We start from the raw sequence: 14,049 nt of genomic DNA on the forward strand, positions 1-14,049 counted from the left end.
GCTGTCCTCTTAACCACCTCTTGGCTTCCTTATTCCCAGTTAGTTATTTTTCTTTTCCGTGTTTAGGTTTGGTCTTTGTCTACACAATACCAAACATCTGGATCTATAGTAAAAACGTGCTGTCAAATACTCAGATGTTTGGAAACATCTGGGTATTTTGGCACTTAACAGCAGCAACAGCTGGATAATGGAATTAATTTTTCACTTTTCAGTCATCTCTTGACATGGGATGGACAGAGTCTTATCAGCCACAATCTAAACACGGGCCATTATCTGCTAGCAATTCTTTTATCCTCTCACATGGGAAATTATCTCTGTCAATCACTTTATTGTCAAAGAAAAAGGGAAGGAATGTGTGTCTTCCTGGGCCCGCAGTACATCCGCCCTCTCTGCCTCAGCTCTTTTCTTACTGAAAGAGCTCCCAGGAACTGACAATTTCTTTAGCCTTTCCCACCCCAGAGGCAAGGAGAAAGAACAAGGCATATGAAACAGTTTTCTCCATTGAAGTCTGGAGAATTTGACAAGAACTCGTTTCTTATTAGAAACGCTCTGTCTGGTTTGAGATCTTGTTTTCCCCTCATTCTCTCCTATAGTCTTTGTTGCTCTATTTATAACAGCAAACAAAATAACGGCAATTTATTATTCCTGTCCCCTGCTGTCCACAAAGGGCCGGCGTTATCTGTTGGTGTTTTTCTCAGGTAGCTCAGACTAACACTGCTGCGCCCCACTGGGGCCTTCGGTGGAGGGACGCTCTCCCGAGACTGCCGCAGACAGCGAGGTGTCATCATTATCGCCGGTTACGTCCGACAGCCTCCGAGTGACTTCCAAGGTCCCGTGGCCGCGATCCCACCTGCGGCGTCCGCGTCCGCCCGCTCTCCCTGAGGTCCGCACCCTGAGAGGAGCGGCGAGCGAGCCAAGTTGGGGCAGGGATCACCGTGTCCACAGGCGCCCACTGGTGTGGCGTCCTGAGAGTGCGTGCGTGAGCGAGCGAGCGGCTTATCCTAGACTGAAGACCCAGGGAAACAGATCTGTGTGGAGGATGTTTCTGTTTTCAGCAGAACAGACGCAGCCCCCGAGTCAGTGCCGTCAGAAGACACGTCAGTCAATTCAGTGGAAAACACTTTCAGTGTGAGGCGTTCGCCGGCGCCCCTTAGACGCGGCCGGGTCTGAGGCGCCTGCCGAGCGAGGTGGCGCGGCCCGGGAGCTGTGGTCGAAGCCCCTGGACCTGGCGTGTAGGCTGCGCGGGCGGCGGCGGGCTGGGGGCGGGGCTCTCCGCTCTCCGCGCGGGCCCGCCTGGCCCCTCCCCTCCCACCCCGCGCCCGTCCCGCCTCCCCCACCTTCTCCCAGAGGAGGTGACAGACGGGCCTGTAATTTGGTTCCATTCGCTCGACTGGAGCAACACCTGCCCCCCTCCCCTGGGACGCGAGGGTCTCATCCCAAACCAGACAAGAAGCCAAAGACAAATCCCAGCCCACATGCAGATCCGACGCGGAAAGGAGCGCGGCCTGCGAGGCAGACGCTGCCCACCACACACCGAGCCCATCCAGGGACACCCGAACTTCACGTTAAACATCACCCACAACTTTCAGTCTCAGATTTACACTTTTTTAAAAAATCAAGAGTTAGCTACTATTGCAGCAAGTGATAGTTTCTTCCACTCACACCACCTCACAATAACACCAGGTGCCTGGCGTTAGGCTGTGTTGACAGCGAGGTTAGGAACCAGAGCCAGGTATAAAGAACAGGGCGATGGAGGTGTGCGGCTGCGTAGACGTCTGCCGGCCGAAGATGGGTGTGCGACCCCGGAGGGGATCACTTTCTTTGTGTAAGGCCTTAGTGCCCATATCTAGCCTAAATTAAGAAGGACACTCATTTCTTTCTCCATTTAGTGGGCATTGTGCAAGGGCACTAACCACTAAGCCTTTCTGAATATTTCCCAAAGTCTAAGCATCCTCGTCAGGATCCTCTGGTGAGAGTGACTCATCGGGATCTCCTCCCCCAGGCTTGATCCAGAGCTTATATAAGGCATGATGTCAGCACAGAGCCTTCTCCAGACACACGCAGAACCAGCCCACACTGAGGCCTCCCTCACCTGCTCCTTTGCAGTCCCTTTGAAGTTTCGGACTCTCCGAGTGGCACCAGAGGACAAGCCCACTGAGCAGGGCCCATTTCTAGTCCAGGGCCTACGCCGCTTAAGGGAAAACCTGTTCTCATTTTCAGTTGCTGTCGTGTATTTTTCTTTTCACAACAAAGGAAACGTATTTTTTTTTCCTTTTATCAAAGTATTTGCTTTTTAATTGTATTGCCCTAAAGACTCATTTTCCCATTTCAATCCTAACTAGCAATGTGACCTAGGGCATATCACCTAACTTCGTGTCTCAGTGTCTTCATCTATAATTTAGGAATAATAACACCTTCTACTTCAATGAATTTTTAGAGGATTAAATGAGGTAATAATGGACAGTGGCTCGCACAGGGTGAATGCTATGCCTATGCAGTTTTTGCTGATGCTATTAGTCCCTAGGCCGCAGCCCAGGGTAGACAGTGTGGGGTCTATGTGTGGAAGGAGCACAGGATTGGTGTGAAAGGCTTCTAGGTGGCTCTGCCCTGCAGGATGCTGAGACTGTGAGCAAGTCACTTAACCACTCAGGTCAGCTGAGCCCTCTCTACCAGGGGCCTGAGGGACTCACAGACACAGAATATGCAACAGACCTCAAAGAGAGGCCCTGGCCTGTTGTAAATGACCCTCAGGCTCCAGGCTGCTGCTGCCAGGGAAGTCTAGGAGGTCCTCACTCCAAAGTTCCCTCCTGACTTTAGTGCCTGACCAATGGCTGAAAGAGTCCACCCGATTTTTATTTAATCTTTAAAATCTGCCTAAATTGGAATCTGGCAGCATATCCACTCTAACATGTTCCAGCAGTCCCTGATAGCTTCCCCTTTACCTGTGGCTATATTTAGCCAGCCCCCAGCTGTCAGCTACCCCAGTACACCCCGCAGGGCAACTTTGGGCCATGGATAGGCTTCTGTGCTCAATTCTCCATCCCTACTAACTGGCTGTGGCCTTGAACCAATTACTTAATTCTGTGCCTCAGTTTTTCCACCTGTAAAATAGGGAAAATATAGTACCTAGCCAGTAGCATTGTTAGGAGGATTAATTAAGTTAACTCACGTTAAGTACTTAGAACATGTCTTGTGCTTGTAAAGAGCTCAATAGCACTCACTATATTAGCATTTATGGCAGGAAACCTTTTTAACAATGAATTAAACAGTTTAATTATTCTTGAGATAATGGAGAGAGAAATTGTTGGAATTTCCTGTTTCATTTCAGTAAGTATTTCCAGGTCAGGAGGGAGTTCTTCATCTCCTTGCTGATCATTCCAGCAATATATCAGAAAAAGGGAAGATTTCAGGGGCTTCTTGAATCAGGAGAAAGGTGGTGTGATTGGTAGATATGTATATGGGGGCAGGTCCTCTGAGGATTCCCTGGGGTTAGGATGGAATAACTGAAAATAAAAGGCCACTGGAGTCAGTCTGCCAAGAGGGACAGAGGATCATTGACCAAAGACAAAGAAAAAAACTTTCTCCAGAGATGACTCTGTGGAGCAATACCTGGTGCATTCACAAAAAGTAACCAGGGCTGGAGATGGTTCTCTGAGTGGCATGAGGTGACTTGTGCTAGAGGGTGGAGCTCTGTGAAAGAGGGTGGTGGCCTTAGTTTAAGCGGGAGTCGACTTCCTGGTGAGTAAAAATCAACTGGCACAAATTTTCTGAGCAACTACATTTTAAAAAACACTCTTATGGAAAACTGTTAAAACATCTCCAAAAGCCAAGAGAATAGTGAAATGGATGCAAATATACACAACACCAATAAGTACATTTCATTTATTTTCTTATCCTTCTTTCTCACTACCCCTTAAGACTTTTTGAAGCAAATCCCAAACATCACATCATTTCATCCATGAAGACATCAGTAAGTATCTCTGAAAAGATAAGGACTCTTTTTTCTTTTAACAACAAATATACCATTATCACAGTAAAACGAACAGTATTTCCTGAAAATCATCTGTGAGCACTTGCATATTTGAGGGGACTTTCACAGCTGATCTAACCCACCTTCCCTGATGACTTTTCCTTCTACCTTAAAAATGTACCCCTTGTCTGGCTGGGCGCGGTGGCTCACGCCTGTAATCCCAGCACTTTGGAAGGTCTAGGTGGGCAGATCACCTGAGGTCAGGAGTTCGAGACCAGCCTGGCCAACATGGCGAAACCCCGTCTCTACTAAAACTACAAAAAATTAGCCGGGCATGGTGGTACATGCCTGTAATCCCAGCTACTCGGGAGGCTGAGCCAGAAGAATTGCCTGAACCTGGGAGGTGGAGGTTGCAGTGAGCCAAGATTGCACCACTGCACCACTCCAGCTTGGGCAACAGAGCGAGACTTGGTCTCAAAAAAAAAAAAAAAATGTACCCCTTGTCGTCCTTAACTTTGGCAATTGCTCGTACACACACATTGGATGTGAGTGCCCGCTTATCCCCCTCTGCCTGACCTATCATGGGTGAGCAGGCCTGAAAACTGGCCCTCTGCTTCTAGACCTATCTTTAAAAATTAGCTTTGACAGAGTCTGTGCTACTGACCAGTCTGCTATAGTGCTTATCACAGCATTCGTGCTATGGGAAAAACCAAGGTAAAAGAGAAAAGGCATAGACTGGGCCTTTATCATGAGTCGAGTGGGGCTTTCAGACCTGTAGATAACTCTACATGTGTGCATGTGTGGTGTATTCCATGGATGACTATTAATTTACCTATGCTTCCTGTCTTAGAAGATGGGGATGATTTCTGGCTGACTGTTGAGTTAGTAATGTATCATATGCAGATGGATATAGTTGGTGGAAACCACAAATCATTAATATATTAAAGAATTAAAACTGATTTTAGCTTATCCTATATTAATTCCTGTGCATATTATAAATACAAAGGTAATGAAAATAGCTCACATTTACTGAGCACTTCCCATGTATTCCTATTCTGATAAGCACTATACATTATCCCATGGAAACCTCATAACATGCATTTGAGATTGGTACATATATTGTCCCACCTTATGGATGAAAATGGAGGCTTGAGGAGATATAGTAACATGTTCAATGTCATACACTTAGAATAATTGGAGCCAGGGCCCGAACTTGGCTCCAGAGTCTTGGTTCTCAAACACAGAGATGGGAGAAACAGGTAAATTCAGTTAAAACGATGTATGTATGTGGGACTCAGAGAACGGAGCAGCTAATGCTTCTGAAAGAAATGGAAAGCTTTGTAACGATACGTGTGGTTACGTGTGGTCTGAGTTGGGTCACAGTGGAATCATCGGAATTTTCTGGGTAAAAAATGAGGTTAGGGGAGAGCATTGTGAGTAAAGGGGAAGTAAATGCAAAGGCCCAGGTCGTAAAAGAAAAAGACTTGGCCTCTCTGGGGAAGTGAGGAAACCGAGTTTGCAGGAATATTTAATCTCTGGAGAGTGGCTGAAAATGGCACTAGTGAGGGTCTGGAACAAGACTGTGAAACATTTCTATGCCTAGATTGGGAACTTGAATTTTATTAAAAAATAAAATGGACATTCACAAAGGAGGATGCCACGCTAATTTTTAAAGATAGGTCTAGAAGCAGCGTGAGAATGGGCTGGAAGGTGCAGAGGAGTGTGGATGGAGCCAGCCTCACCCATGTGGTAGTGAATGACAGTGCCCTGGTGGGGGAGTTGTCACAGGGCCACCATTATCCTATAGTGTTTTCTTGCAAAGTAGAAAAATGCTCCCCTTCCTCCAGATAGTTCAACTTCAAGCCAAGGCACATGCTTGACTTGGCATACAGAGCACAGGCTTGGTTTTGGCCTCCACTGGTCCCACTGGTTGGGCAGCTGTGTGTACTGCAGACGCAGCACTCCTTAGGCATTACATGAGCTGAAGCTTTCCCTAGGCACATGGATGGAAAGATGCAGTGCAGGCACCAAGGGGAGGGTGTGTGCGTGGCACAGCTACCCCTCTATCAAAGGACAACTCTAGAGGATGATGGGTAGGGGCAGGCACTTTGATAAACTGATAAACATGGCTTCATGGCCCTAAGCAAGTCATCTAATTTCTTTAAGCCTCAAATTCCTCATCTGTTGAATGGAGACAATAAAAGTACCTACCTCACTGGGTGGTTGTGAGAATTACAGGAGATAATGCATGCAAAGCACTTTAGTAAGCATGTAGTATACACTCAACCCACATTAGCTATTATTTCGACTACTAATACTGATAAATGAGATAGCACATCTAAATATGGAAAAGGGTATTGGCTGTGCATGCTCTTAAGTTGGCCCTCTTCTCCCCTTAAATTCTCTCCACCCCAAACATCAGCAAGAAAACTGGCAGCCAGAGACAGCAGTGAGGAGAGTTGGATAAATCACAGCATCACAGAGGCTGGCTCTGGCTACTCGCCTTATCATAGTGCTCTGGTGATACATGTTCATGGGGCAGGGCCACTGGAGGGAGCTCCTGCAAACAGCATTCCTGAGGGAAGCGGGTATTCCCTCCAGAGTCCCCCACTCCCACCCAGTCTCATTTCCTCCTTACCCATTCCTCTCTCCTCAGTCGGCCCTTCCTTTACCATCCCATCCCATCATACACTGCCCCTCCTCTTCCCCTCTCCCTGGAGAGGAAGGTTGTTTTGCCCAGTACTTTTACCCTTGTTCTCTGGAAGTTTCCGGGCAGTGGTAGAAGTGAGGGGAAGTCCATTTGGGTGGAGAAATATTCAGCACAGGCAGCCTTGTCCGCTGGGCCAGCTGGGGCTAGGCTTTCTGGGGAGCAGCAATGGCCTGGCAAGTTGTTCAGTGGCTGTGGGCAAAGAGAAGAAGGTGAAGGGACAGCAGGAAGACATGTGGTTCTGGGTCTGTTTGGTGAAAGACCAAGCTCAGGGTAAAGGATGAGGCTGCGGCCAGCTGCGGAAAGGTAAGTGACCTGCACAGACTGTTTTGGTAGCATGAGCACTCAGAACATTTTAATAGGATGAGAAAAGAAAAGGCAGTGCCAGTGGCAGCAACTGTATAAGCTGGTCCAGCAGGCCTAAGTCTCTAGGCAGAGGGTACCAATGTATTTCCTCAGAGAGGCTTTCTCCAACAGCCCTCTCTAAAATGCTACCCAGCACCAGCACGTCCAGCCCCCATCCTGTGTTCTTTACCCTGCTTATTTTTCTTCATAGCATTTAGCAATATCTAAAATCAAATATTGGGGGTTTTTTCGCTTCAGTGTACTGCTTTTCTCCAGTAGACTTTGTCTCATGTGTTGCTCTATTTTCAGCATTTAGAACAATGTTTGGCACACAGTGGGTCCTCAATAAACAAAGGTTAAATGTAAGAATGAATGCTCACCATCGTCATTCAAAGAAGAATCGAGACCTCACGGATGGGCGAATAATCACTGCGTCTGCGCTGTGCTCAGGGAATGAGCCAGTCACCCTCTGGTCTAGCAGACTGCCACCATGCTTGTCTCTCTTGGAGGGTGCTCAGCAGCTTTGGATTTGAAATGACATTGCAAAGGTCCTCTCCTGAAATCACATGGGTTGCATAGCTAGGAAGGGATGCTGCCCTTTGTCCAAATCCCAAAGGCCCTTTGTCCAAATCCCAAGGGCCTTTTGTCTAGGGGAGTGTATCAGTAGGTTCCTCCTACATGTGAATAGGAGGACTGTGTTGGTCAGTTGGAAGTTGGGCCCCTAAACTGGGAAAGAGAGGCACTTGGAAGGTTTCCAGAGGTTAGAAGTTGACTTCATACCCTTGGCATAGGAGCAGGGCTAATTATTCTCTTGTATAATAGAGAGGTGCTATAAGAACTAGGAGTAGTTATCCTTCCACACTGCCTAGAGGTGAGAAGGCCTACAGGCACTCATGTGTTTTGCAGGTCACAGAGTAACCAGTCATTGCTCTAGTGGCCAGGACATTGTCCAGATACAAGGCAACAGAAGGTGCTGTTCTTTTTCACACACTAGGAAGTACTTTCCTACTATACACCTTCATATAAGGGAGAGGATGAGGTCCTACCTAGTAGGTATCTGTGAAGCTGACAAGAAGACACCTGGGTGAAAAGTGAAGAATACCAGCAATCCCACAGACATTTTATATGCGTAAGGCCAAGCATCCATCTAACCGCATTTATTCTGAAACCAGAGATTTGGTGTGATATAGACTCATACTTCATAATATTCTATATATGCATATGTACATATAGTTTTTAAGTCATTTATGTCTTCTATTTGTAAGCAATACATTTCGCATTTTTACACTAGCCACAGGTTTTTGCAGATGTCATTCTTCTTATCTCAAGGTTGGTCCAGGGCTCAATTTTTTTTTCTTGTTTGCGGGTGCCCTGTCTTGAATCTGTGTACTGATTGGATGTTTGAGTATTACAATAGTAATACACACCTTGTTCTTAATAAGTGCCATGAGGATTGAGAGTCATCACATCAGGGATCTTCTTCTCACTGCCATTAAATAGCTATGTGTTTTAGTGTAGCTCACTCCTTGGGCCTCAGTTTCCCAACTCTAATTTGAAGAGGCTGGGTTAGAGAGTTACTAAGTTTTCTTTTAGAGGCAAAGAATCCACAATTCAAGTAATATTTTATATAAACACTATACTTCTTTTCCTCATTGTAGAATGATCTATGTCACCATCATATGTGGGGCATCTATTTATGGGACTGATCCACGTCCAAATTTGAGCATCAAATATTTCACCACATAAATATGTTTATGTTAAGATTTTGTTGTGTTTACCAGTTCCTTTCTAAGGAATTGAGTCCATTAAGATATTTCATGCTCAGCTAACATGTCCATTATTTTTAGACTGTGTGCTTAAAATAAAAGAGAGGACTTTATTTGATACCTTTATTTATATGCAAAACAGCGCACCATTCATGAGATATGAAAAACTCGTCAGATAGAAACCAGATTATATCTATTTTCACTACAAAATATTGCATTATATAAAGCAACAGAGACACAAAAAAACCCTGAAAAAGACTAAAATCTTTGGATAGCAGATGTGGTTTTTTTCCCTTGTCTCTAAAATACACTCCTTGTTTTAAGAGTTTCACAGCAGAGAACATGAAACATTTTCAGGTTATAGACTTTTCTTTTTGGTGTCACAGAGGAAAGTAGTTCTGAATTCTTTTTTTCTTTTTTTTTAGGAAAATAACTTAATTTGCTAAATTCATCACACGCACAAACATCACACACAGAAAGAAGCTACTCTCCTTATAAACAGCTTGTAAAGGACTTCTCAGACATAACTACAGATAAGAATAATACACTTTTTAAAAAACTATAATAGTGAAGTGCTAGTGTTGCTGATCTCACAACAAAAGAACCTTTCAAGAACAAACATCTTAATATATAAAATATGTTTAGAAACAGGGAGAAGTGGGAAATTTGTTATACAAGTGCAATATAATTAGAGCAGAAAGAAAGACCACAGTATAATCTCAACAAACACGTAAAAAGTTAGACATAATTATTCCACAGGAAAAAGTGTAAACACTTGACTATAAATAAATTGGCACAGAGTATCCAAAGTAAAAGTATCACCACTCTGAAAAATAAATGTCTTGAAAAAAATACTCTACTCCTTCTAACATAAATAAAAATAGGTTGTCTTTTTCTAACTGCACCTATGGGTCCACATGTTTAAGGTCACAAATAGATGTTTTTGGATATATAAAGGGGCACTTCGCCTGCAAAAGTAATCAGATATTAAAGTTTCCATTTAAATATGGATTTTCCTGTCTACCTTGGTGTCATATCTTGGGGATAAAATATCACCAAGCTCAGATCCTCCCACAGTGTGTCTACTTGTTCTCAATTTGTCTTTTTAAACTTACTAAATATTCAGGGTTTATTTGGATTCTAATATAATCTTTATTTTCACAACAGAAAGGAAAGTTTCCAGTCGCACCTTTCTGTGCCTTCCATCTCTATGGGAGAGATCCCTCCTCTCTCCTCCTTCCCAGTGTTTGGTGATTTGTCCATTAGAAAAATTCCAGATAGCCTAAAGTTATGAGCCTGCATACTCTGAACTTCTGCCCTCATTCTTTCAACACATTAAGATTTGTGGCGTATGAATGTAGGAGAACTCAAAGTCTCCAGTGGGTTAAAACCACAACCCTTGGGGAGCCCCAGAAGTGGCTCATCTCGGGTGTCTCCACGAGGTTCTCCTGGCCTGGAAAATCCCCCCTGCGAGCCCCCGGGCTCGCCAGACAACCCCACCTGCCTGCGTCGGAAACCTTCCCTCGTCGCCCTGCTGACCAGAGAGAACAGGTAGCGAGCTTCTTCCCCGGCCGTCTCTCGAGGCGGCCGTCTCGCTGGGCCACCGCAGCCTCCGCCACCCGATCGACGGCGCCCGTCCGGATCCGTAGCGTTTCGCGGACGCCGGGACAGGCGGCCCCCCCCGGCGCACCCCGCCCTACACGTCCAGGACGTGGTTGAGATAGGAGATGTAGCAGATGGCCAGGCGCAGGATCTCGATCTTGGAGAGCTTCTTGTCCGGGGGCAGCGTGGGCAGCAATTTGCGGAGCTCGGCGAAGGCCAAGTTGAAGGCTTCCACGCGGATGCGCTCGCGGGTGGCGTGGGCCGAGCGGTACTTGGCCGTGGCGCGCCGGCGGCGGCGCTTCTCCTCGCGGCTCAGCTGCTGCGGGTGCGGGTAGAGCGCGGCCCGGCTGCCGCCCTTGCCGTCGCCCTCGGCCTCCTCCACCGGCTCCAGGTCCGACACACTGCCGAGCACCTTGGTGTCCGTGCCGCCCAGGGACTCCGGATCCGAGTGCGCCGAGCTGGGATGGTCCGAATCTGCTGCTTGGTCCGGACTCAGCATCATTTTGGAGGCTGAGGAGGGGTCGGAAAATTAATCAGTAAAAGGAATCAGGGTATTTTGCTGGAAGGATGGCTGCCGAGGCCTACCACGCCGGCCCTCCCAGCGGACGCGCGGCCCGGGCCCCCTCCCCACAGCAGGCCGGCGCGCGACGCGGGAGGGCGCCGATAGGATCTGGCCCGAGGGCGCGAGCCCTGCGCCTCGCCCTGGCGCGGGAGCCGGCGGGGACGCGGTTGACCCAGGCCGCATACTAGACTCGACACCTCGACTTGCAGACGGCCACAGCGGGCCTGTGGCCCTGGGCCTGGGGAACAACCGCAGGCCTGTGGGGTCGCGACTGGGTTTTTGTGCCTCTTCCGGCCAAATGCCAACCGCGCTATTCCTCCTCCCTCCCTTCGTCCCCTTCCCAGACAAACGAGCGATTTCGAACAACGAATACATCTGGGTTTTCACGGGGGCGGGGAGACGCGGAGTGCACTTCTCGCCCCGAGGGCCTCCGGCGAAGCAACCCGGCAGCCGCGGCGCCCAAGGGCCTGGCGCTGGTCTGGGGCTGCGCCGGGGGCGCCTGGCTCTGGGGTGCGGCCGGTCAGGAATCCCCATCCTGGAGCGCAGGCGGAGAGCCAGCGGTTGGGGGCGGGAAGGCTTCTTGGACCCCTCGCGCTTCTCCGAAATCGTAAAGAAATGACTAAACAAACGTGGGGGAGCCTTTAAAAAGAAAATTGACTCCGATGCCCTCGCAGGCTCCCGGAGCACCATCTGTCACGCAGACAGCCACACACATAGGGGACCTAGGGACACGGCGACGTGGGATCAGACAATGCGCCCGGCAGTCTGGCGACCACCTTGCGGGAAAATGCCGGCAGCCGGGCCGCTGAGGGAGGACAGGATGCAGAGGGAAGGGAAGAGAAGGGCGGGGCAGGCGGGGACTAGCGGGTGCAGCGCGTGTTGTCCCGGCGGGAGCTGCATCTCTGCCGGCAAAGTTCGGGCGCTCCCGGAACCGGAGCTCGGCAGGCTGCAGCTGTCCCCGGGTGGCCTGGCCAAGTCCGGGCATGTCGGTGCTTAGCCTTCCTCTAACTTAACTGTGCCCTCTTGGAAACGCCACCTGGCCAGGCTTCTCTGGGGCGCCTGGAGCACTGGCCCGGACTGTGCGCCTTCTGGGAGGGGGCCGCTCAGAACCGCTGGGCTTCCGGGTAATTCGGGCTTCGAGAAAGGGCCCGGCAGGAGGAGAAAGGCCCCTGCAGGGGCTGCACGCACCGCCCCTGGGCGTCGGGAGTGAGGACCAGGCTGCGAACTCGGGGCCCCGGCGTGGGCAGCCTCAGCGACGCTCGGCACGGGAGAAATCCGCGTCGGCGACGTATAGGAGCGTTTGCTTCTAGAGAAACAAAAGCAAGGGGATGGGTGATCGGTTCCCAGCACCGCACTTGCAGAGGAGCGAATTGGGCCAAAACAGCTTTAATTTCCCTGCGAGGAAATCAGGTCCTCTACGGCAAAATAAAAACAAATGCTCCCGGTGAACTGCATGTGACTCCCTACGGGCTTTTCTCGGGTACGTTTATGAGTAGAACAACTTGCACCTACACAGTCAGCTTGAAAGGGCAGAAATAAATAGACGAGTAATGGAAAATCACAATAAACCACTAAATAGTTGTAGTTCTGGTAAAAAGTTCCTGGGTTGCCCTCAAAGCATATTAAATTCTCCTCTAGATCTTTAAAAATATTCATAAATAGTATGTCGTGTATGCGTTTTATCTCTTTATGGAATGAACTGCATCTATAGACGCAGTATGAATAATCTAACTTATTTCAAGCTGAAAAAAATTATTTAAAGGAGTCTTACCTTGCAAAAGCCTTTTTGATAATCTGTTCTCCAATCTTTAGAGTTAAAATTCCAAGGAATAGCGAGGGGAGATTCCGGAAAATATTAAAAGCAGCAAATATTTATTACATTCAAAAATGAAAAAGCAGCTGTCATCTCGCTGGTGTCCGCAGCGAGGGACAATAATATCTCAGGATGTAGACGATATGAATGATTGTTCACTTAGTTGATAGATTTTTTAAAAAACGCTTTTTCCTTTTAATTGTTCTCAAACATTTCAAGAAATTCGTTGATGATTTTTTTAAACGATGTGTTGAAAAGTCTCGTGCCTTTTTTCCTCTTCTAGGTCTCTAAAAATAACAAAAGAGATGCAGAGATAAACACAATCACATCAAAGGGCTGATTCCTCCACTTTCTAATAGCGGAATAATCAATAAGAAAGATGGTTAAGATAAGATTCCGCTCCTATCGTATGCCTTTCTTTCCCTTAATACGGCTGAGCAGAAACTGGGAAGTGCAGGACAGAGATGTGATCTTGCTCAGAAGTGATTTTTTTTTTTTTTTGAGATAAGGCTTTGTTCAGCTGATATCTCCCCAGTTCCCAGGAACACAATACTGTAACTAGGAGCTAAGGTTGCCTCTTCCTCTTCCCTCACTTACTTGTATGTTGTATAAATAGACACCTATTTTCCAGTTTCAAAGTCTTTCAAGGTTTGGCTATATCCCCCGTCCCCACCCCCTCTTCTCTTTACCTTGTAGCAAAATATATATAGTCAGTGGCTTGGAGATGCTTGGAGAAAGGTTGGTGAAAAGTGAACGTCTCCTGGAGTAACAGTGACAAGGAAGCAGAGAAAGACGGGAAGAGGGTGGGAGAGCCAGAGCAAAGAGGCAGAGATGCGTGTGTGGCTTCTGGGCTCTCCTGGTACCAATTGATTCAGCCTGGAGATGGTGGAAGAGATAAAGGCTTAGGAAGGGGGATGGAATTTTTTTCCCCTAAATTGATATTTAATGGGAAATCCTATTGGACAGAAACCTGGACATGAGTCACTTAATTGGACTTGACATCTGTCACAGTGTGGGAGTTTTCACAGCCCAAATATTTTAGCAGATCAGATTCCCACTGAATCTGTGCCATAAAATATAACAATTGAAAGCAGTTCATGATAGAAATCTTAGCCTCTAAACAGTATCTAGCCGTAGTCAGGCTATTTCTCTTTTCCAGATTATTGATGAAATATTTAAGTACAAATAAACAATATATTGACTATCAAAAAATTCCCCTGGCATATTACAAAGCCACCACTTTCCCTTAATATTTAGAAAAATATTTGTGTCCGGAACATGGAA

At 47.4% G+C, this 14,049-nt stretch overlaps 1 protein-coding gene across 2 annotated transcripts; it reads right to left on the minus strand.

Moving 5' to 3' along the window:
- Positions 1 to 8,878: 8,878 nt before the first annotated feature.
- NHLH2 (nescient helix-loop-helix 2) lies at positions 8,879 to 13,759 on the minus strand. Of its 2 annotated transcripts, XM_001148497.5 has the most exons (3): positions 13,455 to 13,759; positions 12,724 to 13,052; positions 8,879 to 10,900 (listed from the first exon to the last, which is right to left on the minus strand). In XM_001148497.5, exon 3 carries the CDS (start codon positions 10,890 to 10,892, stop codon positions 10,485 to 10,487), a length of 408 nt encoding a protein of 135 aa, XP_001148497.1. In that variant the 5' UTR covers positions 10,893 to 10,900; positions 12,724 to 13,052; positions 13,455 to 13,759; the 3' UTR covers positions 8,879 to 10,484. The 2 variants fall into 2 exon arrangements, with proteins under 2 accessions (XP_001148497.1, XP_016780524.1); XM_016925035.4 differs by lacking the exon at positions 13,455 to 13,759 and having other exon boundaries at positions 12,724 to 13,246.
- Between the last annotated feature and the right edge of the window lie 290 nt (positions 13,760 to 14,049).

Source organism: Pan troglodytes, chromosome 1 (assembly GCF_028858775.2).
Source record: "Pan troglodytes isolate AG18354 chromosome 1, NHGRI_mPanTro3-v2.0_pri, whole genome shotgun sequence".
In the NCBI taxonomy this organism is placed as follows: domain Eukaryota; kingdom Metazoa; phylum Chordata; class Mammalia; order Primates; family Hominidae; genus Pan; species Pan troglodytes.

Bases quoted from the DNA above. Each gene is read 5' to 3' on its own strand.
- NHLH2 (XM_001148497.5), bottom strand. From the start codon at position 10,892: ATGATGCTGAGTCCGGACCAAGCAGCAGATTCGGACCATCCCAGCTCG.